Source organism: Balaenoptera physalus (genome assembly GCF_965194825.1).
Source record: "Balaenoptera physalus genome assembly, chromosome: 10".
NCBI lineage: Eukaryota > Metazoa > Chordata > Mammalia > Artiodactyla > Balaenopteridae > Balaenoptera > Balaenoptera physalus.
The window spans coordinates 49,897,862-49,923,181 of NC_138889.1; the positions used below are offsets into that span (position 1 = coordinate 49,897,862).

A 25,320-nucleotide genomic window follows, 5' to 3' on the forward strand; every position below is an offset into this window, starting at 1 on the left:
GAATATAGTGCATTTATTGTTTGTCATTGATTATGAAAACCATGTAGGTTTTCATGTAGGTTATAGAATAATCTAATTTTACAAATCTGTTTAAAAATAATTTTCTGAGACTGTCACAGAAGGTAGTTGTGGTAATGCTTGTGGGCATTATCTTGCTTGCACAGAGGCAGCACTTAAAGTGTTTTTGTTTGTTTTCCCTTTCTCTGCCCTCTATGCATTACCACCAGAGGTGTCTTGCTAGGATAATTCTAGAAGATGAATAGACCATATAACTGATGAATAACATCCAAGTAGTTAATCTGAAACTAGCAAGTTGGTGATTCTAGCTCTATTACCATAGTGATGTTTTATTCTGTAGCAGATGGAATAGGATAGAAGAGAATGATGAGACCTTTGAAGAAAATAGCTTTGTGGTGTTAATCAGCTATTTTATGAAGTGTACTGAAATTTATTTTGGATTTAAAGTATCTCTCAAGGAGAAATCAGTGTTTTTTTCCCCATTTCTTTAGGGTCAGTCACATACTAAAACCAGAAAAAGGTAGTGTTTATGCTATGATTCTAGTAAATTCTTTAAATAAGGTTTTAATTTGTTGGCTTTTCCCTTTGGCTTCTTTTGTTCTTTTATGAGGTGGTCTTTGGGCTAGCAATTTCATTATGAGACCTTAGTTCTTGGAGTAAAGACACAAATAACTGGGACTTCCCTGGTGGCGCAATGGTTAAGAATATGCCTGCCAATGCAGGGGACACAGGTTTGATCCCTGGTCCGGGAAGATCCCACATGCTGCGGAGCAACTAAGCCCGTGTGCCACAACTACTGAGCCTGCGCTCTAGAGCCCGCGAGCCACAACTACTGGGCCTGCGTGCCTAGAGCCCATGCTCCGCAACAAGAGAAACCCCGCAATGAGAAGCCCGCACACCGCAACAAAGGGTAGACCCCGCTGCCCGCAACTAGAGAAAACCCACACGCAGCAACGAAGACACAGCACAACCAAAAATAAATAAAAATAAATAAAGTTAAAATGATACTTAAAAAAAAAAAAAGACGCAAGTAACCTTTTCAAATGTGTTTGAAGAGGACAAATATATCAATCAGTGATTAGCTCTTAAGATCTTAGTATGAATTATTTTATCAAATTTTCTACTGGTATCATTCTGGGACTGGCCCTTGAGAGGTTGAGAAAAGGAAGAGAGAATGATTAGAAAATGAAATATAGTCATATAGTCATGGGAGGGAAAAGAATTTTTAAATTTGGGTGTTGGAATAAATAGGAATGGTTTTTATCTTTTTTGCTAGAAATTACCTAGTACCTGAACATCATGAAAGTGTATGGAGATTGCTTTGTGGGGACAGTTATATCCTGGTTACATATCACTTGGTATTTGTATAAAACCTGACCTGCTTGAGTGAACATAGGTTTTAAAAATTGTTATCTGTGGTGATTGCCAGGGAAAGCATACTATATGGAGGGAGAGTCATTGTCATTAGGTTTGTTCCTTAACTTCTTCTTATGCCCCAGGGGACTTGTTCATGGTCAGCCTTTCTCATTCTTGGTGTAATGTTTTTGTCATAGAAGTGATGGATTTTTCAGATTGTGACAAGGTAGTTTATATAGGTGCTTAGAAGATGTGGAGATGGTAACTTAATAGCCTTGTTGAACTTCCAACTCTTGTTCCCCTCCTGTTAGAACTTTTAGAGCCATCAGACAACATCTGAGTCCTTGGAAGTACTGAATGATATCTGTGGGGATTAAATATTCTTCTAATTTTAAAGAATTCTTTCTAAAATATTGCTCATAGTACTAGTCATAAATGTCATTTTCTAAATTTTACTTATAAAACACCCTATTGTAATTTTATCTATTAAATACAATGCTGCTTCTTCTTACAGCAAGTTGGAATTGACAGAGGTGATATACCAGACCTTTCACAGGTAAGTATTGTTATAATACCAATCACTGTCTGCTATATTCTGCTAGGTATGAAGGGTACAAAGATGAATAATATGCAGCCCCTGCTGTCAAGGAGATCAGTGTAATTTTTCTTGACAGATTTTAACATTTTGATATATTGCTGACAATTGTTCTAACACTATTACCGTATAAAATCTACTCATCTCTTATATTGGTGGAGCTAGCCACTACTCTACTATTCCTTTAGTTTATTCTCTTTAATCTCTCTTTGTTTCTCATCATTATCATTATCAAAAAAAAGAAAGAAAGAAAGAAAGAACTGAACTTAGAGAATGGTATTTTAAAAACAAAATTTTCAGTATACTATTGGTAGAGAATTATCTTATACAGGATTTATTTTTCCTGTTTTAAACCTTCCACTTTGGCTCTTTGACTCAGGTAAATATATTAAATTGGGATAAACCTCAAAACATGATGCTGGGTTAAGAGAGCAGGCTTTGTCTAAGTTTGAGTCCTGGCTGTTCCACTAGCTGGCCCTGTGATTTGGGGAAGTTACTCTCTATGCTTCAGTCTCATCTCTAAAATGCAGATACTACAATACCCATCTCATTAGGTAGTTGGGAGGATTAAATGAGTTAATACCTAAAAAACATTTAGAGCATTAAGTACTCAATGTTAGCTATTATAATATTATTTTTATCATCATTATCTTCTAAAAATTTCTGGAAAGGAAACTTTAAACCTGAAGTTCTGGCCTTTTCTGGTGTTTGTTGACTGAGTATTAAGAATGAAAGTACCTGGCATAAACTATCCTTGTGTATCAAGGTTCTTACTGTTTTTCTCTGTACTCACTTGTTCTGATTCATCCCTTTGATCACCAGGCTAAGAGTATGCACTAGATCTAGTTATGGATTGTATGTAAATAAAAAATTTCTGCATATGCCCACATGAGATAATTGACGTCATTAAGATTAAGCACATTACTGTAGGCTAAATGTGAGAAGAGGCATTGTTTGAACAATATGTAGTATAAACTGATTTGGCAGTTTCAGATACGCCATTACCCCATTTGTCATGTGAGCTTCACCTATCTTTGTTTAAAAAGCATCAGCCTCAGGCCAGACTGTTATCATGTGTCTGTACTTTAATATTCATGGTATTGTGATTGGGTAGGGTTGGCCAGCCTCTGACCCTCCGTCCCTCCCTCTTCATTGATGATCTCTGAATGATTCAGAAAATTTTCAAGTGAATTAAAACAAAGCTTTTTATACTTTAGGGAAGATGGTAGTTAAACACAAGAGAGGAAATTTGAGATTATTTATTCTTTTTTTGTTTGTTATAAATTGCTCTTTTTAGGATGTGAAGCATCACATTTCCTTCACTCTTTGTAATGTGGGTTTGACTTTTAAAGAATAGCCAGATACATTTAGAAGGGATTTGGGAAATAGTTTATTAATTATCATAACTAGGTAGTTTAATATTTGTAAGCACAGCTTAAACCCTTCAGAAAAAAATAAAGTACAGTTTAAATGACCACAGTTTTAATTTAGGATTCTGTAGCATAGTAGTTAGTATCTAGGCTTTCAGATCGGACAAACCTTGCACACTATGTTAGCTCCTGCTATGTATCAGATATGTGATCTGGGACAAGTTGCTTAATTTTCAGTTTCAGGTTGTTTATTTGTAAAATGGATATGTAGTGTCTTTCCCATAGAGTCAGTGATTACATACAAGGTAGCTTGCACAGTGCCTGTGCTGTTACAGGAGCTTTTAAAATGTTAACGGCTATTGTTAACATTCTCATCGTCATCTCCGACAATAGCTCTTGGGACAGTAGTTGGCCTGCTGATTTGTTGGGGTTGAGGGAGTGCACATGTGTTCTCAGATCAACGAAGAAGTCAGTGTTTTCTACCATATCTTTCTTGTGCTAAGGTCTTGATATGTAGAGAGAAAATACAGGATGAAGGAAATTGTTCAGGTCATAATTGGCAGAGAAGTTGGCTAGTATTGTCTCTTCCAACTGTTTTTGGATCCCTGTAATTGAGAAACTCTATCTGAAATCCTAAAGAATATTTGATGTAAGTGAAAGCCACTGATGTATTTGCTTCACTTAAAAATAGTGAACAATTCCTTTTCAGATCACAGAAAAGATTTCCTTTTGAAAGTAATTAACTGTTCATATTAAGTTGAGATTTGACATGTAGACTGAGGGTTTAAAGCTAGTCTTTAAAAAAAATTGAGGTAAATATCTATTTGAATGAGGATTGATAACCATTAACACTTGTGTAATCAACACCCCATTCAAGATATAAATCAGTTCCACCACCCCAATCCTCCTGTCCCCCTCCAGTCACTCCCTAATCCGCTCCACACAAATCACTATTTTGAATTCTAATAGAATAATTTGTATCAGATTTTGAATTTAATATAAATGGAATCATGCAACTATTTTCATATCTGGCTTCTTTTGCTCATCATAATGTTTTGAGATCTGTCCATATTGTTGAATATACCATTGATTAATTCTTTTTAATTGCTGAATAGTATTCCATCATGTGAATTTACCACAATTTTGTTTATCTATTTTCTAAATTGGAAAATTTGGAAATTTTTGGATTATTTGCAGTTTTTTAACTATCATAAATAAAGCTGCTTAAAACATTCTTGAACAAGTCTTGTGGAGATAACGTTTGTCTCTCTCTTGAATAAATAGCTAGGAATAGAATTGGGTAATTAAGGTAGTTGTATATTTAACTTTATTTTTTTAAAAAACCCATAGCTTTTTTCAAGGGTAGATGTACTCCCACCAGCATTGTATGACAGTTGCATTTGTTCTGTATCTTCATCAACATTTGATATTACTAGTCTATCTAACTTTAACTATTCTAGTGGGTAAGAAGTTATATCTCACAGTGATTTCAATTTGTGTTTCCTTGATGTTAGTCTTCAGTTTCATTTGTCAATAACTATTCAGAAATAGTGTTTGGACATTTTCAATTACTCAGTGAGTAGTTATTAAGTACGAGGACCATGCTCAACAGTATGTCTGTTTTTTAGGGTTGTGTTTCTATTTAAAATTTAAGTTAAATATAGGAAATTCTAAGATTCTCTTAATGTTTCATGTTCACATAGTCTTAGTTTTTATATCTTTATGTTTGTTAATACTCCTTACCAGGTCATGCTTATGTAATAAAAATAATAGTGTCATTCTTAGGTGGCTGAAACTACACTGTTAATTAGATCATGAAGAATATACCTATTTATTTTTATTGCTCTCCTGTGTTAGACGATACTTGATTTATTTTGACAAAGGAAAGTCTTAATATTTGTACAATTTTAGGCCCCCAGCAGTCTTCTTGATGCTTTGGAGCAACATTTAGCTTCCTTGGAAGGAAAGAAAATCAAAGATTCTACAGCTGCAAGCAGGTACATTATTCTTTGTGGGGCAAAGAACAGTCGTGATGTTTCTGAGAAAGTAGATGAGTCTAGCTGCAAGTTCCAAGTTATTGAACTTCCCTTTATCTTGATTTAACCATTTGTAAGTTGGTTTAATAATAGTATCAACCTCAGAGAGTTGCTGTTAAGGATTAACACGCAAGTTTTTGGGATAGTTCCTAATTTTCAGTAAATGTCAGCATCTGTTAAGATGATGGCAGTGAAAACTACGTGGTTTAGAATGGTGTTCACAGTGTCAGTATTTCTCTTAAAGATGAAATGCATAGGTTCATATGGTGTATTATAATTACAAGATGCCTTTTTTACAGATTTGACTAACCCTCACAATAGCCCTGTGAAGTATGCAGTAGTAATTCTGGGACTCAATCCTAGGATGTCTGACATAAGATTTCATCATCTTTCTCTAATGCCAGTTCATGGGGTTGATTGTGGACATATTTTAGTCATTCTATTAGACTTTTAGCTGATTTCCAAGACCAAGACCAGCAAATTGAAAGTAATATAGATCATCGCTTATTGACCTTGTAATGTTATTTTTGTCTTGGTTAGTAACTTGAGTAATTCTCATGTTTTCTTATGAAGATTTCCTTTTAGCAGTATGAAGAAAAAATTTGTATGAAGTATAATGAGAACTCTCCTTCTTTTTGATTGTTGTTTTGGAACTTTTTTTTTTTAGCAACAAAATTTAATTTGTAAAGGAAAATGTCATTACTGGATTTTAATGCTTTTTAATTGCAGATTTGTTCTTTGAATTTTCTAGTAGGTTTTTAGAAGTATAAGCCAAGTTATGAGGCCCGATTACTTGGGAAAGTAATGAAAAATATAGCCAGGTAGCTCAGGTACACCGATATACCTCATATGTTTTTTAACATAAAATTTTCTGAGTTTCTTGTATTTCTTCACAACAGTATTACTCTTCCTTTGTCTTCTGAGTTATATCTTTATATTGGCTCATTTATAAAATTGATTTTACATAAAATTTAGTTTTTCCACTTGTGTGCTTTGAGTAGAAATTAATGGTGTTTGGTGTGTGAGAAAAGGAAAATTAATAGCAGTCACTGAGGAGTAGTTTCCTGTTAGAATTCTTTACCACACATGTTTATTTTGCCTAGAATTAACATTTGGGAATTAAATGTTGGGGTTTATGATCTGGATAAGGTTTTGATATAAGGGAAGTGAGGTGGTTTGCTGTGAATCCACCAGTAAGGGATGATGCATTGTGCATATATAATATGTTTGAAAAGAATATTCTAGCTTGGCAAAAGGGTAGCAGACAGAAAGGGGATGCCAGATGGACCAGTGACTGGAATGAAACTGATCTTCCTTTGAGAGAACCTGTGGGTCCTCTGGGAATGACATCTTTGGGTGTTATTATAAGGGAAACATACCTAGACATACATTATTTATTGCTGGTACTTATGTTTTAGTATTCTGTAGTAGTACTGCCAAACCCAGGCTGTAAATTAGCAGAAGATCATTTCCTATGAGAAATTCAATACTTTTTACCCATCAGGGTTTTCCTAGAAGTATGTGAGCTCTTCTCTAATTGCATTGGTTCCCTACCTTGGGGCTTGGAAGAGGCAACGTCCCTCACCTTTACTGTGAACCCTTTCCAAAGTCTAACACTTACTTTAAAAAAGTAAATGAATGTATGTGTAGATCAACTAATTTCTAATAATCCTCTAGGTCAGTGGGTAGAATATTTCATCTGAAGTACACATTTTGACTCCATAAGTTTAGTTCATAATTATGGTGCCTCTCTATGGCTAGCTTGCTAGACCATTTCATAACCAGTGAAATAAATGTTTGGCAAAAAACCAAATTACCTTTGTCTGATTATCCTAGGGCGACAACACTTTCCAACGCAGTCTCTTCCCTGGCAAGCACTGGCCTGTCTCTTACCAAAGTGGATGAAAGGGAAAAGCAGGCAGCATTAGAGGAAGAACAGGCTCGTTTAAAAGCTTTAAAGGTAGGTGTGTGCATTCTCTTTATTTGGGGAAACAAGTATAGGAGTTTATAAAGTAATTGGGACTTCTGTACAGACTAACAGTATTTAATAAATATTTGTACAAATGGGGTGAAATTCAGTAGTCTAAGTTTTCATCCTGACATTGAATGACTGGCAAAACAGGGAATACCTTTCTGCTATCAAAACAAAATTAGAAAATGCTTTTTTCTTTCAGAGGCCATACAAACAAATCTGGTTTCTGGATTCCTTATGGTAGTTCCCTTTCTCAACAGGAACAGCGCCTAAAAGAACTTGCAAAGAAACCTCATACCTCTTTAACAACTGCAGCCTCTCCTGTGTCCACCTCAGCAGGAGGTATAATGACTGCACCAGCCATTGACATATTTTCTACCCCTAGTTCTTCTAACAGGTAGGTGGAGTGGTTAATGATTACCTTTGAATACTTAGGCTTAAAGACTTCTAACAGAAATTTTGCAGAGCTTTTCAGGTTTAGTTTGATACATGATTTTGTAATCATAAATTCACACAAAGGAGGTAGTGATAAATGGTGGTAGTGGTATAATAGCTAAATATAAAGTGATAGACTTTATATTTCGAATGTTTAAGAAATGGGATATGGCTAAATGATAGACTTATACCAATTGGAAAGGTGGTGGGTTAGTTCTGGGCAAACGTTTCATTGTAAAAAAAATTAACTATAGTTAAACACATTTGTGAAGTGTCTAATGGTTCAAGACCCTGTGTATAACTCTTGGATATGTATTTCAGGATATCCTTTCACTGGATGTTAAATGTTTTTCATTTCTAGTCCCTGGTGTTAAACTCAGTAATCTGGAACACAATGAGAGTTTAGTTGCCAGATTTCTGTGGTATTGAAGCCTACCAGCCCAACTTCAAGCTACTTAACAATAGGAATATTATATTTCCAGGCAAATTAGAATAATTGGATTTTTCTAAATTCCTCCTATGTTTTACCTCAGAGTGGTTTAGAGAAGTTTGAAATTCAGATTCTGGTTTGAATCCTGGTTCATTTATTTCTTAATCTTTTTTTTTTTTTTTTTTTAAACCTCAGTTTCCAAGCAAGGTAATGTATGGTATAGGTCAGTGGTTCTCAGTCTTTACCTAACATTAGAATCACCTGGAGGGTTTATTAAACCACAGATTTCTGAGCCCCGCCTGTAGGGTAAGGCCCAAGAATTTTCATTTCTGCCAGGGTCACAGGATCACTAGTATAGGGTTTAACACAGTGCTTAGTGCATGGTAAATGCTACATAGAGAGTGATAGGGTGTTTTGTTTGCTTGTTTTTCTTTGATTTTGTTGTTGTTGCTGTTTATTTTATTAACTCATCCTTAAACGGTGTTCCCTTCCACCTACCAACTCCCTTCACAGCTCAGTGTAACTTTTACTAACTCAGCTGCTACCTGCTCCCTAAAGTCTTAGTAGATGTTGACTTTAGCTATGTGTTTCTCTTTCAGCTTTATCTTTTTGTTTGTTTTGATTTTTGTATAATACTTCCTTAGTCCCCAATAACATTGAACCCATTAAGTGTCAAGTTTTTCACTTAGGGACCTTAAAAAGAAGTCTGTCTTAGCTGGGTAGCGGGATGGGGGTAAATGGAAAAGAATGTTGACGGTTTGAGGATGAAACAAATTATTAGATAAAGAACTAATCTTTTTATTGCACTTAATACCCTCAACATTTTCACCTTTTTAATAGTAATTGAAGACAAACGTACAGCCTATTACAGAATGCTTATTGCATATTCTGTATTTTTCCCCAAAGCACTAAATGCATTTGTATTTTGATTTATCTACTTATAAAACTATGTTTTACATCTGAAAGATATGTCTTCAAAACTTTTGTTTTTGAATAAGTGTAAGTTAAAAATAATCTATGCTGAGATACACATAATGCCTCAATTCATGGAAACTGGGATCTTTTTTTTGTGTTGTTCCTTAATCACATAACATGAAATATATTATGTAAGTAGTACTCCCCTGGAGTTGTGTAATGGGGTGGCTTTGTTGTAAATTTATATCATATATGCATGTATAATTTTTTCCATGTATTGTTGATATGTTGTTTGGTATTTGAAGCAATAAAGGTAAGGTTAACAGGTATTTTACTTGGTAGGGGTATTGGTGTTGCAAATGTAATTGAAGTTCTTTGAAGATTAAGATTAAGAAAACAAATTTCTTTTAAAAAAAGTAATTGCCATGATGTTTCATATTTTAAAATTATGTTGTTTAGGTTCTAGGTTCTTTTCAATAAAGAAATTAGTTTTTTCCTAGGGAAGTCATTGATTCTTTCCAGAAGGGCTATTATTATTTGAATCCTATGTAAACTTCAGATATGGTATTTGAATAATTTTCCAGGCTTCCTTAGAAATATGCTGTTACATGAGGGGTATGCAACTGTTATCTTGCTGCACCTGTTCTTCCTTTGGAGATTTATATTATTGGGACTTTTTTTTCACTTTTCTTTTTAATGTTTTTATTTACTGGGGTGGATGAGGGGAGTGGCTAATGTAGCAAAGTTTATCTAATAAATAAAGCATCTTTTCAAAATATCTTCCTAGCACATCAAAGCTACCAAATGATCTGCTTGATTTGCAACAGCCAACTTTTCACCCATCTGTACTTCCTATGTCAGCTGCTTCTCAGGTAGCAAGTACATGGGGAGGTAAGCATTAATGAACCTACTTTGTATGTTGTATAGGCATCTCCCTTCCCCATTCTGTGGGGTTTACTTGCCTTACACTTGATACATGAGTACTTGAAAAATATTAATATGACAGTGAAGTTGTTTTGCCCCTTGAAGACATTTCCATTCATTTATAAGTGAAATTTTGGAATGTATGTCCAATTAAATTATGAAATGAAGTTTAATGAAGATGAAAAAGGACCAAATGTATGTTTAATTGTGAAATCATTCTTTCAATGTTGAATTTCTGTTCTATTACCGGAAAATGTGTAATGGTTATCTTACCTTTGGTATAGAAAAAAAATTTACTTGCAGAGGGGAAAACTCATCTAATAAAGTTCTAATAAAATTCTGATGGTGTTATCAGGCAGTGCACTATCTTCTCTGCAGGAATGTCATGACAAACTTTATGCTACTTGTATTTAAAATGTTGATTTAATTCAGACCTGTAAGATTTTGGTATTCAAAGAATTTTTCCCCTAGTACCAACAGGAAAGTTTGCTGGCCTTGAGTAGTTCTTTGATCTTAAGGTGACCGTATTATGATCATGACCTGGCATCTTTGAAGGAATGAGCCTAGTCCATGTCAGTTTTTAAGCAGTTTTGCTTAGACATTTAGTATGTTTTCAAATCATTTCCTTTGTTTGGTTTTGGTACTTCTGTTTTGTATTTATGTAAGTATCAATATTATTTTATAAACACTGAAAAATTATTTGGGAGGGAAAGATACTCTGAGAAAGGACACTGTCTAGAGAACCGTTAGAGAATGGCAAGCTACCTTAAAATTTATGTTGGCTCACATGTAAAATCTGAATTGATTGGCTTACTTCTCATAGCAGGATTCATTGTTCTAGTGAGTTTTTATGGTGTATTAGACGTTTTCATCTTTATTTTAATGATTTGAGTTAATAACTTTTTGGGGGTTTTTTAATAGTTATTTCTTAAGACTATATTTTATATAATAGAATGTAAACTATGTGAAGGGAGGAGCTCTAAAATATTTTGTTGAGTGATATATCCCTGATGCCTAGAACACTTATTGATATATAACATGTACTTTGTAAATGTTTGTTGAATGAGTAGACATTTTCTTTTTGCGGGGGCAGTTTATTTCTGGTTCAAGACAGGGCAGGGAACAGGAATAGTGAAACACTAAAATACTAGATTTTTAGACTAATTTTGTGAGCCATAACTTGATTTTTAAAACGAATTGATTTTGAAAGCTAGTTTAATTCAGCTAAATCTTAAGATCTGGGAGTAATTTCTAAAAATGATAAGCTAGTTTAAAGTCAGTAAATATTTTAGAATTATTTATCTGAATGATCTGTAGATAGCAGATTAAGGTTAAGAAAGCGGTTTCTTAATATCCTAACGGTCATTACAATTTTAGGATTTTTAATCTGCCAAAATTTACATGCTTATTTCCTGCTTATTGTGAATTGCTTTAGGAAACGTTAGTAGGATTAACATGACCGTTTAAGCAGTTTTAGCTTGCTCACCTTTTAAAAAAACAAACCAGTTTTTCTAAAATTAAGGCTGAAAAGTTGTGTTTTTAGGTAGATGAAAAATTTTACAGAAGGCTTAATGAGAACTAATATAACATTTCAATGAAACTGAGCTATGAAACTGTTTTGTCTGGATACCATGTACAATTAATTCTAACAATGACTCTAACAATGACAATTTAAAGTTTCTGCTTGGAATTATTGAGCTCGTAGATGAAGGCAGATAGACTGTTGTTACTGTGGGAGAATAATTTTAAGTAATTTCAGCCTGTAAAAATTGTTTTATATTCTGTTAGAAGAAATATTCCACGGCAATTTGTGTGTGAATACAGTGTGGGAGTACATTTAATCATGATTTCCTTTTCTGTTTTAGGTTATTTTGGTTTGTGTACTATTTTCATCAAAATTTCCCCCATATTTTAACATTAGGCTTGCTGTGTACAAGTGACACTGTTAAACTGGTTAAAAAAAAAAGAAGTATTATCAAGTAAAGTTGGGAGCAGAGGCAGTAGCAACTGACTACTATTTTTCCAAAAGCTTACAATTATATACGAGGAAAGGACAGTGATCTTATATAAACCCCTCAATTTAAGAAGAATGAAATCTTGTCTTATATTTCATATAAAGATATTTGGCTTCTGAGTTGGTGATAATTTCAAAGTTTTGACTTGTGCCATAATTGGATAGTGGAAGAGTATTTTAAGCCAAGAACTTTGAATACTTCCTAATTTGAGTCATTGTATTGTTCATACCCATGACATTCAGATTAAGATTTTTTACTTTATTTTTAAAATTAAAGTTACTAAGATAAATAAATAAATCTTTTATATAAAAAGCTTTGATCATAACAGTAAATTCTAAAAGGCATTTTTTTTGATGTTAACCATTTACCTGAACGTTTGAAATATGTAGCATTTTACATCATGCTTTTATAGTATGTGACAAAACAAAGGTATGCTTTTTTTTTTTTTTTGATAATTCTAAAATCTTTTTCTGTGCTTTCCTTGCTCTCATTTGCTAAAAATGGGTGTTAACAACAGATTTGGTATTTAATTTAGTTCTTATCATAAGCACCACAGAAAGGACGTGTATTCCCAATCACAGCTAGGTTGGTGATACAGAGTTAAGAGGAGGTAAAGTTCGTATGTTTATGTGAGAGGCATTTTAAGGTTCCACCTAAAAATGAACGTTGAAGAGAGAGAACACAAGCTCTCCTGTTTCTCTCATTGCATTATTAGTGAGCCTTTGATTTTTCAAGAAATGGTCTGGAATCTAAACAAGCACTTGGTGTTGAATACTAATATCTTGAGATATCAGTTTTCATCACCATGAAAACTTTGAGTTACAGCAAATCTAAAAATATACAGTATTACCAGGTTAAGTACACTGTTGTATATTTTAAGCAAGATTTCAAAATTTAATTCAGGCAAAAAAGAATGACCCATTCTGAAGTTGAATTTGTTTTACTCTCAGCTGGCATGAGACACACAACACTATGAAAACACTCAATTTTCTGTGAATAAATGTAGATATCAAATATTTACCTCAAGACTGTAATATGACTGGTACTATTTTTGTTTTAATTTTTTGGATTATTTTTCTATGACTCTAATGTAACATAAAATTAAACTTTCAAGTGAATAATGACAAAAATAATGGAAAAAAGTATTTATTAAAAGTATAAGGAATTTTAGAGTTGCCAGTCTGATAAGTACAGTTTAAGTTGGAATAGCTGGAACATTATTACTACTTTTTTTTGTCTTTAATGAATTTGAATTAATCATTTATGGTATAGTAGACTAACATCATTTAAAATGATGATGATGATTTAAAAATCATCATCTAATCTAAATGATGTTAATCTGCTACCCATAGTAGTAGTGTTTTGTCAAGGTAGATTAAGAGCTGGTTTTTCTTATTGTCTGACTGATCTAAATATACAGATTCACTTATACATTTCTGCATATTCTTCTTTAGGACGTTTCATATAATAGGAAATGATTGATATTAAGCACTTAGGTAAAAAGTGTCAATCAATTGATATTAAGCGCTTAGGTAAAAAGTGTCAATCAATAGAATAGCAGATAACTAGTAACTTTTTCCAAACATGTCTTTTCTCATGAACCTAATAGATCTGTTGTAGAAATGTGTGTACTCTTTTTGAATGACTTCTCTCATGACTTCTTTTGCATGGAAAACCAGAGAGAAGTTTTGTGTTACTTGTCCAACAAAGTATGATGTACTTTAAAAACTCCATGCCTCTATCAAATATTTAAAAGTAGTACTTTCAACCAAACTGGTCAACTCTAAACTTAACGCAACTCCTTTCTGATACAAGAAGGAGTTAGAGCGGTCATCATTACATTTTTATTTTAGTACAAAAAAATGAATCTTATTTTTGACTATTTTCTGCTTTTTATTTCTGAATTATTTTTTTCTGATTCTTTTCCCCCATTGTTCCATTTATTGAGAAGTGGAGGGGTGGGAAAGATGTTTCACATGATTATTTGAGTTAGAATAGTACATCAGTGAGTTTTGATATATTTGTAGGACTTCATACAATGACCTCAATATTATCTTGATATTTTTCTTTTTAAAGTTGCAGTTGCATGATTTGTAGAACACTAGCTTTGAATTTATTGACTTTAAGGATAAAGTGTGCCTATATTGTTTTGCAGAAGCTGATCCTTAGGCCATTGCTTCCTTATTGTTTTATCATACAGTCTTAGAGTAAAACACAGTGCTTAATATTGTATTCTTAAGTAAGGACCAGAAACTAGACTAGAAGAGGCAAGAACAGGCACTGGTTGGAAGTACAGGAGTATCTTTTCATTTTTAATTGTGTTATAAGAGAAAAAATTATGACACTATATTTTCGCTGCTCTTTATTTTTTCTTCTCCCCATTTACTTAAGGTATGATGAATGGCTTTCGGTCATTACAGTGACAGTTATCTTGAATGAGGTGTAGGTATAGTAAATATGTGATTCTAAATTTGATAATAAAGTACATATTTGGTACCATTCTAGTAGGGAACAATACTTTCGTTATTCCTTCCAAATCATTTAGGCTTTAAAACTCATAGCTAGGCCTTCAAAGCTAATCCCAGTCTGCTGGGATGGCCAGTCTTTTGTCTCTGTTCTTAATTTTTCTAAAATTCCTTTCCCATCATTAGACCTTTTCTTCGTCTTTATTATTTTGTTTCCTACATCTGAACCTATACAAGAGTTTATATTCACATGTTAGAAACCCCTAATTCCCTTTGGTTTTTGAAATACTGCCTATTCCACATTTGAATTAATTATTTATATCAATTATGTGAGTAAACGTAGCTATGCCACCAGAACTGATACACCCCCACCTTGGGTGACGAACACAGTTCAGGGTAGATGGCTCTTTTATAGAAACATTTTTGTTCTTACATACCTTCTTTTTTAACTACATGACTGTTGGCTTTCTGATGTAAAGCAGATCTGGCCTTCGTATGCTACTGTTGTTATGGACACATAAGTATTTTTTTCTGAGGGTTCATTTTAAAATATGTTAAATGCATTTCTTCTATCTTGGTGATTAGATTTGATCATTTGCATTTAGATTAATAATAATATAGCTACTACTTTTCACTTTGCATCTTTTGACTGATTACAATACTAATTAATTTACTTCCTTTCTTCATTTTGCTATAATGCACTTGGACTGCACAGATCCTTTCTCTGCTACTGTAGATGCTGTTGATGATGCCATTCCAAGCTTAAATCCTTTCCTCACAAAAAGTAGTGGTGATGTTCACCCTCCCATTTCTTCAGATGTATCCACTTTTACTACTAGGACACCTACTCATGAAATGTTTGTTGGTAAAGTACCATTTAACCTTTCTTTCCAATTAATGTTTATACTGCCTAAGTATTTTTTTTAACGTATCCATTATCTTTAAAGCACTGCAATAATTACTTTGTATTTTAATAACAAATTTTAAAGTAAACTAAATAACAATAGTGTAGTGAGATTTTTTTATGCCAGTATCCCTAATTTTATTTAATGCAGGTTTTTAGGAAAGAAAATTTCCTTTGAAATTGGACTTTGTTTTGTTCTCTATCATACTGTAGCATCACATGCTACATCCTGTTTATTAGTTCAGAGAGGTGGTTATTAGGAGAGTTGATTGAAGGAGTAACATCTCTTAAACTTAGTTACGTGTTTATGTGTGCTTATATTTTTCCCTCTGCTTGAGAAAGAGGGTGATTATCACTCTTAGTAGCTTTCTGAATCTTTCTTTTTTTTCCCTTTTTAATTTCAAATAATGGTACAACTTTATATTGTCTAAAACCCACTATACCCTCTGTCCAATCTTAAGGGTCTCATTTCATTGTTAGCCTGGAGGTAGATGAAAAGTAGAAAATGAAAAGCAACTTGACTGAATAGCCTTAATTGTGGTATAAAAATCTGTAAAAAGGCAAAATTTCATACCACAGTTGTACAAGGAAGAATAAGTTTTTAAGTACATACTAAACTGAAATAAATGTTTTTGAATCCTGCTAAAAAGATGCTAAACCCCCTTAAAAGATGATGAAAACTGCTTTTATTCAATTCAAAGAAACAACGTAAGGTGACACAAATTTAAATCTTTGATTAAAGCAGCATGCAGAAAGTCATCTGTGTACCCTAGGTAGATCATGTGGCCATATTCTGTTAGATATATCTGAGAGAGGCGAGGATGGAAGGTGACTAGAAAGCAGTAGTTGGAGATCTGAGAAAGTTTCAAGGCAGGTGCTCCAGTTATACAACTAGTCTAATAGTTCTAAAGTGTAATAGTTGGTTGCAATAATTCCTTTATTATATTGTAATACATTTAAAAATTATATAAAAATTAATTGAAAGTAAATTATACATTTTGTTGCTCTAGAAATTTGTCAAATGGAGTGCCTTTTTGCTTGGTAATAAGGGGTAACTAGAGTTATCTTTGGAGTGTTCTGTTGGGGTGGTGGTTTTTTAGGTTTATCTTTTCTTCGTATTTACTGAATATGAATAGTCTGTATATTGTAAATATGGCTGTTTGTATCTTTTTAAGTCAGTTGCCTTAATTTGGGGATATGAAACAGATACGTCTTTGCTTTGGGACTATATATTTAGATCTTTTAGGTCAGAGCGCAGTGCATGGGCTTCAGGATGTCACATCTGTATCCCCTGAAGGGGGACAGAATGGAGGGCAGTAACCTTAAGTGCTGAAGGTTGTAGCTATTTCACATATAAACAAAAACAGAGTAAAAATATATAAATGTCATGTGAGAGAGTTAATTATTATTTTGACTTTTCAAGGAAAGCCTGTAATAAGAGGAATATACTAGAAATGTCATATTCCTAATGTTTTTTAAGTATAAGGCCTATGATTTGGGGCAAGAGGAAGACCAGAAAGCAAAGCAGATTAGTAAAGTTGATGGCTTTATACTCCAAGGTCAGTCGGTCCATTTGAAAATTAAAATCATAGAATTGGTGATTTAGTGTTTGCAAAAACCTGCAGAAAATGTTTGGTCCAGCTCTCAACTCTCATAGTGGTAACAGAACATTATTACCATTTTATGGATGCATCACCTGAGTGCTAGAAAAGTTAATCAGGATAACCCAGCTAGTGGGAGCAAAGCCTAAAGCAAGAGACAGCAGCTTTGCTCTGCAGTGCTCTTTCCCTTATGGAAGTGCAGACTTTCATTTAAACCCTTATCTTCCTCTTTCTGAGGGCAAATAATACAAATGAAAGTATGATGTATATTTTAAAAAAAAATCACATCTGCCAAGTTTTGTCATTAGAGAAAAATAATTTGTTAAATACTTTTTTTTTTTTAATGAAAATGAGTGCAGAAGGGGAAATTAAAAACCACTGATGTCAAACCATTAGGCATTAGTCTAGAATAGGGGTCAGCAAACTTTTTCTTAAAAGGTCAGATTGTAAATATTTTTGGCTTGTGAGCCACACGATCTCTTTCGCAGCTGCTCAACTTTGACATTATAGCATGAAAGCAGCTGTAGACAAGACATAAACACATGAGCTTGGCTGTGTTCCAGTAAAACTTTATTTACAAAGACAAGCAGCTGTAGTTTGTTGATGCCTGTCCTAGAATAGACTTTTTAATAAGTCTTTCAGTGCAAGTTGAAAGTTCCTGAGAAGTAGAGTTGTATAATAAAAATTCCAATACTTTCTTACTCAGAGTAGTAAGAGCATGAGAGGACCACCCAAGGTGTGCCTTTCCTGGCACTGCATCATCTAATTAGCCACTAGCCACATGTCATCATTTAAAGGTTAATTAAAATTAAATGTTAAATAAAATTAAAATTTTACTTCCTCACTTGTACTAGCCACATTTTCGTTCTTCAGTGGCACATGTGCCTAGTGGCTACTATAATGTATCATATGCATATATCTGCATATTGTGCGGATTTATAAAACATTTCTGTTATTAGGAAGCTCTGTTGGATAGTGCTCTAGAACAGTGGTCAGGAAACTTTTGGTGTAAGGAACCAGATAGTAAATACTTTAGGCTTTTATAGGATGCATAAAATCTTTGAGTCGTCATCTTTTCTTTTTTCTTTCTTTTTTTTTTTTTAAAACAACCCTTTCAAAAGGTAAAAACCATTTTTAGCTTACATGGACATATAAAAATAGGCCCCAGGCTGTAGTTTGCCAACCCCTGCTCTATAGGATTAAGAACGACCAAGAACAATCAGAGTTAGCTATGTAGATACCTTCCAACCCTTCCAGGGGAGGACCTTGATTTGATGATATGATTCTCAGTGTACTTGGTAGCTTGTCCTCATTAAAGCTATAAGAATACTGAAACTTGTAAGTCAAGGGGAGTGGGTTGTGGTTCCAGCTATACCATGTTTGTGACCTTGTCTAGGCCTGCTTCCTCATCTGCAAAAGAAGACATTAGAAGACATGTTGGTATTGACTAAAAATCCAACTGGTTCATATTTCTTTATCTAAAGAAATACAGTATTGGTTATTTTAAAAAATTTACTGTGAATATTATTTATATATATTTTAAATATAGTACTTATAATGGAGGCTTAAGTGCTTTTTTTTAGTAAGTTGTAATTTGAAGAACACCAAGGGCTTGGACTCCTCTGTTTTTTCTTTTGTTTGTTTTTGTTTGTTTCTGTTTGTTTTTAATTACTCCATTCCACTCTTAACTGTTCCTCCTCACTTTCTCACTTTTCTCTTTTTTTCTTTTTTTCCTGTCCTTTCTTTTCCCCCCTTATATGCCTTGTCAGATTCTTTTTGTGGTACTCAAGCTTATCGTAATACTACCCTTATGTGCCATGAGCCTTCTACTGTAGCTGGTTTATTTGGAGGTAGGTAACAATAATCTCTAAAATTTATCAGTTTATTTATGCAAGAGGGGTTTCTTTCTGTTGTTTTCCTTAAAATGAATTGGTAAGAAAAAAAATACTTGGTTTTGAAGAACAGGTAGTTGCTTAACTTTGTTTTCCTTGATTAAACACATGATTGTTTTATGAATGGATGCCTGTCGTCTTCCTGCTTTTACTCATTCTCAAAACTTTCAAATTTTCAGAAGAGTTTATAACATTTTACTATTACAAGCTTATGGAATTTAAAGCTCTGTGTATAGATCTTAGTTGATAGAATGGCAGATAATTTTGATTTAAACAGTTGTGGCACAGGTGAAGGGAGATGATACTGGAAAGAAGCATGCTTTTCCAGCACTATGCAAAGGCCATAGAAATGGGAAGTAGTTTCCAGGAAGGTGTAACCAATTTGATCTGTATCTTTCCAAATATATTCTGTCTAGGCCAGTGCAGTAGCAATAAGACCTCAAAATCCAGCTGAATTTTTTTGTGTATAGGAGTTGTTACCTTAGTTAAGTTGGCATTAAAAAGTAGGTTTGACACAGCTGAAGAACTGAGGTTCTTGACTGGCAGTAAGAATTAGACATGGTTAAAAGTGTTTAAAAATGGAATTGTTGAGGGCATTTAACGGAAAGAAAATGTTTGGAATACGGTGAACTTGGGTGTGAATTCCAGTTACACTCCTTTACCTGTGTGACTTTAAGCAAGTATTTAACTTTTCTAAGACTATGAAAATTGGGATAATAATGTCGTGCAGGATTGTTATGAGGTGTACATATATGCCTGTATAACATCTAGCACAATGCCTGACACAGAATTATCATTAAAACTACTTGTATTGAGAACTATCTTGTGGGGACTTCCCAGGTGGTCCAGTGGTTAAGACTCCGCGCTTCCACTGCAGGGGCAAGGGTTCAGTCCCTGATCGGGGAACTAAAATCCCGCATGCCGCAGGGCTAGGCCAAAAAAAAAACCAATTATCTTGTGTAGGCAGATCATTTCATACTTGGAGTATACTTCTTACCTAAATTATTTAATCATCAGATATAATCTTGAAAACTCATTGTTTTTGTATTGCTTATAGATTTTTAACTTGCCAAGGGCTATTTATTTTTTAGCCCAGCATTTGCTATTTCAAAGCTCAAGAAGTTCATAAAACTTGAAGAGTCCTGATAAATAGATATAATTCTTATAGCTATAATAATAAAAACTAATTTTCCTACCTACTAATTTATATAAGATGAAATACTCAGGATAAACCAAAAACCCTTAATAGATTCTGGAATCAAAGAAATTGGGGTTTAAGTCTTGATTCTGCCACTTACTAATTATTTTACCTTGGATAAGTTGTTTAATCTCTTAGTTTCCTCATCTGTAAAATGAGGATAATAATAACTGTCTCTTAGTGTTATTGTGTGGTTTAAATAATAACCTATCTATAAAGCCCTTGCATAATGTTTAATAAATAGTAGCAGTAATTTTCTCAAAAAAGTATGAGGCCTATTTATTACAGAACTACCACCAAAATCTATTAAACAACCCAGCCGATTTTTCTCAAAGGTGTTTGGATTGCCTTTCCGTTCCAAAAGCTTTTTCATCTTGTACCTCTCAGTCACCTTACTATTGTCCTCTCAAGATTTGCCCTGTAGTACAGTGGTTTCTAAATGTTAATCTGTGAACTGGAGCTGTTCAGTGACAGTGTTTTCATTGGGCTTTGTGAAATGAAAGAGTTAGGCAGTTCAATGTAGTGATTATTTCATAAAATTAACCTTAACTTTGATAGCCTATTCATCTTTTTTGGGGGGGGGGTCCCTAAATCTGCTCTTTTGAAATGGTGATATTAGTTCTGTAGCTTTGCTTTAAGTAACTTTTTTTTTTAATATATAAATTTATTTATTTATTTATTTATTTATGGCTGCGTTGGGTCTTCGTTGCTGTGCGCAGGCTTCTCATTGCGATGGCTTCTCCTGCTGCAGAGCACGGGCTCCAGGCGCGCGGGCTTCAGTAGTTGTGGCTCGCGGGCTCCAGAGCGCAGGCTCAGCAGCTGTGGCACACGGGCTCAGCTGCTCCGCAGCATGTGGGATCCTCCCGGGCCAGGGATCGAACCCGTGTCCCCTGCACTGGCAGGCAGATTCCCAACCACTGCGCCACCAGGGAAGCCCCTTAAGTAACTTGTAACAATTAAAGGTTGACAATCTAATCAGCTATTATAATTTATTAAGAATTTCCCTTTTAGTTTATTCCTCTGCTGTGTAGAAGCTTTTAAAATTTGAGGTACTAGCTCTGGATTACTTTATATCTTTTCAAATCTTTTATACTTCTGGGCAGTAATATAATTTCACAGATTGGTGCCCCTAGGGACCTCAGGAGATGGCTCCTCTCTTTACAGAAAGTAATGAAGTTGTTTTTGTGTTATTATAAAGGATAGGCTCATCTCTGATATCAGTCAAATTCTAGAAAGAATTTGGGACAAGATAGCAAGGGAAAAGAGAAATTGGTATGCTGTCTTACTTTATAAATTATTGTTCCCTGTGTTTTCTAAAGTTTAATGATATCATAGCTCAGATATTACTTCCAAGATGATTTAAAGAACGCTATGTGTGGTGGTTTAGCATGGGCATATAATTAAGCATGATAGATTTTTGTCTTTCTTGAGTAGATACATCTGTTCTTTTTGTAAGGAGTTACCAGAAGAACCATCAAGCCCATGGTATATTTCTTAAACAGTCCATACATTCCAAAGAGCTGTTAAATCGGTATATCTATAGAATTCTAGGAACCTTTTGATGAATGGTCAGATTTATTTACTAAATTACTTTATGTTTTGATAGTGCTTGTATTCTCATTGTATGACCAGTGTCTTTGAGTTAAGAGTATTTTAAGAGTTAAATAATTATGGAATAAGATCAAACTTGTACATTTAAAAAATTCATGCTATGATGTAAAATGCTACTTTTAAAGTAGTATCATTGATGTATACCAGCTTGTGTGGGTCATTGTTAATATTAAGTCATTGCTTCTTGGCTTCTCTGGCTTTGAAGACCTTCTTGAACTTCTCACTAAATCTTGTCCTACTTTTTGTTTTTCTTTAAGATCAGTCCTTTTAGTACAGCATTATTGTACTTCTTTATATCCTGGTGGTATACATTAAGAGTTCAAAGTGAGATTCTTACAGACTGAAAGTCCTGTAGCAGAAAGTTGGGACAGGAAGAGAGAGAGAGTCTATGTTTAGGGCTCAAAAGTTTAACTTCTCTTTAATGATATAGTTGTTAATCTTCTAATACCAGACATTTTTTATTTTTAACATTCTGACTTTATAGAATTTAGAAATGGAAGAGAATTCAGGAGCCATTTATTACAGCCTTCCACAAAGCAAAAGAATTCCTTCTTTGTGATCCTTGCTAGGCTGTTCTCTACTTGGATATATACTCAGTGATTGAAAGCTCCCCAAGTCATGTGACAGCCCTGATGGTTTTAGATTATTTTAATTCTTCTTGTCAGCCTCTGGAAATTCAGAGCCTCACCTCACAAAATATAACCTCACACAATTGAAAATCTTAACGTTTACCTCAGCATTGTCTGCTTTCAGCAACATGAGCTGGGTGTCTGTTGGCTTATTGCCACTACCATCAGTGTAACATGGACAGGAAAGAGTAAATTTTCTGGTGTTTCAGAGCAGTTAGGTAAATTAGTATATTTGATTATACATGTCAGCTCCACTTTTGGAAGTAGTTAAGTTGAAGTTAGAGGGTGGTTGGGTGTTGAAAATAGTCTGTTTTTTGTTTTTTTAATATTCAAAAAAACATCTGGACACGGGGGGGGGTCATAAGGATTAGTGGGTTATAACTTTCAGAATCCTGTCACTTCTCAAATTAACTTAAACCATATAGCTTTTGATTAACCATTGAAGGAAGGAAGGGAGAAAGGAAGGAAGGAGAGAGAAATATGGAAGGTGAGTAGGTAGAGGGAGAAAGACTCTTGGGGGATACTAAGTAGACTCATATTTTTTTAAAGCACCACAGAATACTTATTTAATTCCCAAATGATCCCTTAAATTATATTTGGCTTCATGCAAAATCCTCGAATTTTAGATGTGTTTGGTTTTTTAACATCAGCTTACAAATTTAAGGTAAAAAATAAGCAAAAAATGTTATTTCTGTAATGAAACAAACTAGTAGTTCAACTTCACTTGCTCTTTTGTTAGTTTTCTTAGTCAGTGGGATGATTTTGTTTTGGAAAATGTAATCACAAGAGATGGGGTAGTCTAGGAAGCATTTTGCTTGAAGGGTTGGCTTTGTTTTTTGTTGTGGGAATTTACTGCTTTTTCCATTCTATTGTCATCATTATTAAAGAGCTGTAGATGTAGTTATTAAAGAATTGAGCTTTTTCCATTTTGGTTTTTCTTAGGATTCACTCCTTCTCCAGTTGCACAGCCTTCAGCTGGCCTTAATGTTGACTTTGAATCTGTGTTCGGAAATAAATCTACCAACGTTATTGTAGATTCTGGGGGTAAGAAAAAATTGCTTTATTAACATTACTATAATGTTCTAGTTTAGAGTCTGTGTAAGGACAGATAATGGTCCTTTTAACATGTGTAAATAGATGAAACTGGGGTAGCCAAAGAAGTGGTCCCTCTTCCCCCAGCCACTAGAAGAAAGCTTCAGGGGACTGTTAGCCTTTACTCTTTTCTTAGTGGCAATTTTGAATCTGGGTAGATTTTGTTTCTCCCAGAGCTATTAAATAAGAGAGAAAAAAAGAGATTTTACTCAGATTAGACTGCTAGATTGCTAGTGACTGTGTGTAGAATGCTGTACCTTTTACTCTAATTTTTACCTTTACTGAAATGAAATTGGCTTTTTTGAAAACTAGGAAAATATGACCTGTGGTACCTTGACTCGTTGAGGTAGTCTGTGTAATGAACAGCTAGAATAATTAAATATCAGAGTTGTGGGTTCACGGGCTTTTTATTGTTTTATAGTATGCTTGTTTAGTCATCTTAAGAGAACTTTATAAATCTGTAGAGCCAAGTTTCCATTTAACATCTTGGTAATTTGAAGTTTTGTAAAGATTGAGTTCCTATAAAGTTGGCACCAAATTATATTCTTAATCATGGGGTGGTAAGTGTAGTAATTAAACTCAAGCCATTTAAAGAAATACATTGAGGTGTTGTTAATTTTATAATATACAATTAGTTTTCATAAGTATACATACAAAAGTAAGAAGCAAACTTATAAAGAATGTGTATGGACTAGGAATTTATTTTTTCCTGTGCACTAGTAGGTTTATAATTATATTTTTTGATGCATTTGACTTTTTCCTCTTGAGTTTATCTTGCTGGGAAAAAGGATAAAGGAAATAGAAACCAATTGTTCATATTTTATAAACCCCCGTTTTTGGTGACTTTCTTTTTCATATTCTCTAGTATTCCTGGGTTGTGCCGTTCAGTCCTTTGGTGGTTTGGTTGATTGGATTTGTTTTACCTTCTACCGTTTGGTAGAGAACCTTAAGGGATTTTATTTTATTTATTTTATTTTTTTATTTTTAAGCAGTGTTCTGCTTTACTCTAGATGGTTTTATGCAGTTTGAGTGTAGTTTAGCTATTTCTTATGTATAATTTAGGCTTGCTGTTTTTAGACAGGAAAAGAGATAACCTAGTGGTTCATTTTCACTTGCTTCTAATATACTGTTTTACATATACCTTACATTCTCCACTTTGAAGAGTATAAAAAGGTCTATAAAATATTATTTCTTAAAAGGAACTTTTTTTCAAAGTTACAGAGATGTATTTTTTTACCTGTATTGCTTCAGGTGTAAGTGAGTCTTCAGAAAATTTTGTCAGCTGAGGGGAAGGATTAATTCCATTCCCTTCTCTTTCACAGAGAAGGGATTTGAAATGGTGGATTTCTCCTTTTTCCACTTAAGAGCATTTATTAGTGCCCATTTTCCTGGAGGACTTCTCCAGTAAACAAACAAGGAGAAAAGGCAGAGACCTCCTTTAGAAAGCTGTAGCACCGTAAAGTTCCTTACAAATCCTATTTCGTCTGTTTGTAACTTTAAGGCTTTGATGAACTAGGTGGACTTCTCAAACCAACAGTGGCCTCTCAGAACCAGAGTCTTCCTGTTGCCAAACTCCCACCTAACAAGTTAGTATCTGATGACTTGGATTCATCCTTAGCCAACCTTGTTGGCAGTAAGTATTTTTTGGATTCTTTAATCTTTAAAATAAGTTGTTTTATAAAAATTAGTCTAGTTTTTAAATGCTTTCTTTTTCTCCTGTCCTAGATCTTGGCATTGGAAATGGAACCACTAAGAAGTGAGTGTTTTATTTGTATTCTTTCCCTGTGTGCCATTTAGAGGTTGATTAGGCTTTCCTCTCAAGAAAGTATGTGTAGAGATGTCATCTGCATCTTAAATGCTCT

At 33.9% G+C, this 25,320-nt stretch overlaps 1 protein-coding gene across 13 annotated transcripts in view; it reads left to right on the top strand.

Moving 5' to 3' along the window:
- PICALM (phosphatidylinositol binding clathrin assembly protein) overlaps window positions 1-25,320 on the top strand; it is a 103,370-nt gene that overhangs the window by 60,399 nt on the left and 17,651 nt on the right. For 4 of the 13 annotated variants that reach the window (XM_082410162.1, XM_082410156.1, XM_082410163.1 and 1 more), the window contains 10 exons: window positions 1,889-1,930; window positions 5,251-5,336; window positions 7,212-7,335; window positions 7,608-7,744; window positions 9,915-10,018; window positions 15,247-15,396; window positions 18,806-18,886; window positions 23,309-23,410; window positions 24,960-25,091; window positions 25,184-25,214. In XM_082410162.1, the coding sequence (XP_082266288.1) occupies window positions 1,889-1,930; window positions 5,251-5,336; window positions 7,212-7,335; window positions 7,608-7,744; window positions 9,915-10,018; window positions 15,247-15,396; window positions 18,806-18,886; window positions 23,309-23,410; window positions 24,960-25,091; window positions 25,184-25,214 (989 nt within the window). The remainder of the gene's footprint in view (window positions 1-1,888; window positions 1,931-5,250; window positions 5,337-7,211; window positions 7,336-7,607; window positions 7,745-9,914; window positions 10,019-15,246; window positions 15,397-18,805; window positions 18,887-23,308; window positions 23,411-24,959; window positions 25,092-25,183; window positions 25,215-25,320) is intronic. The other 9 variants (XM_082410167.1, XM_082410165.1, XM_082410166.1 and 6 more) reach the window with 5 other exon arrangements.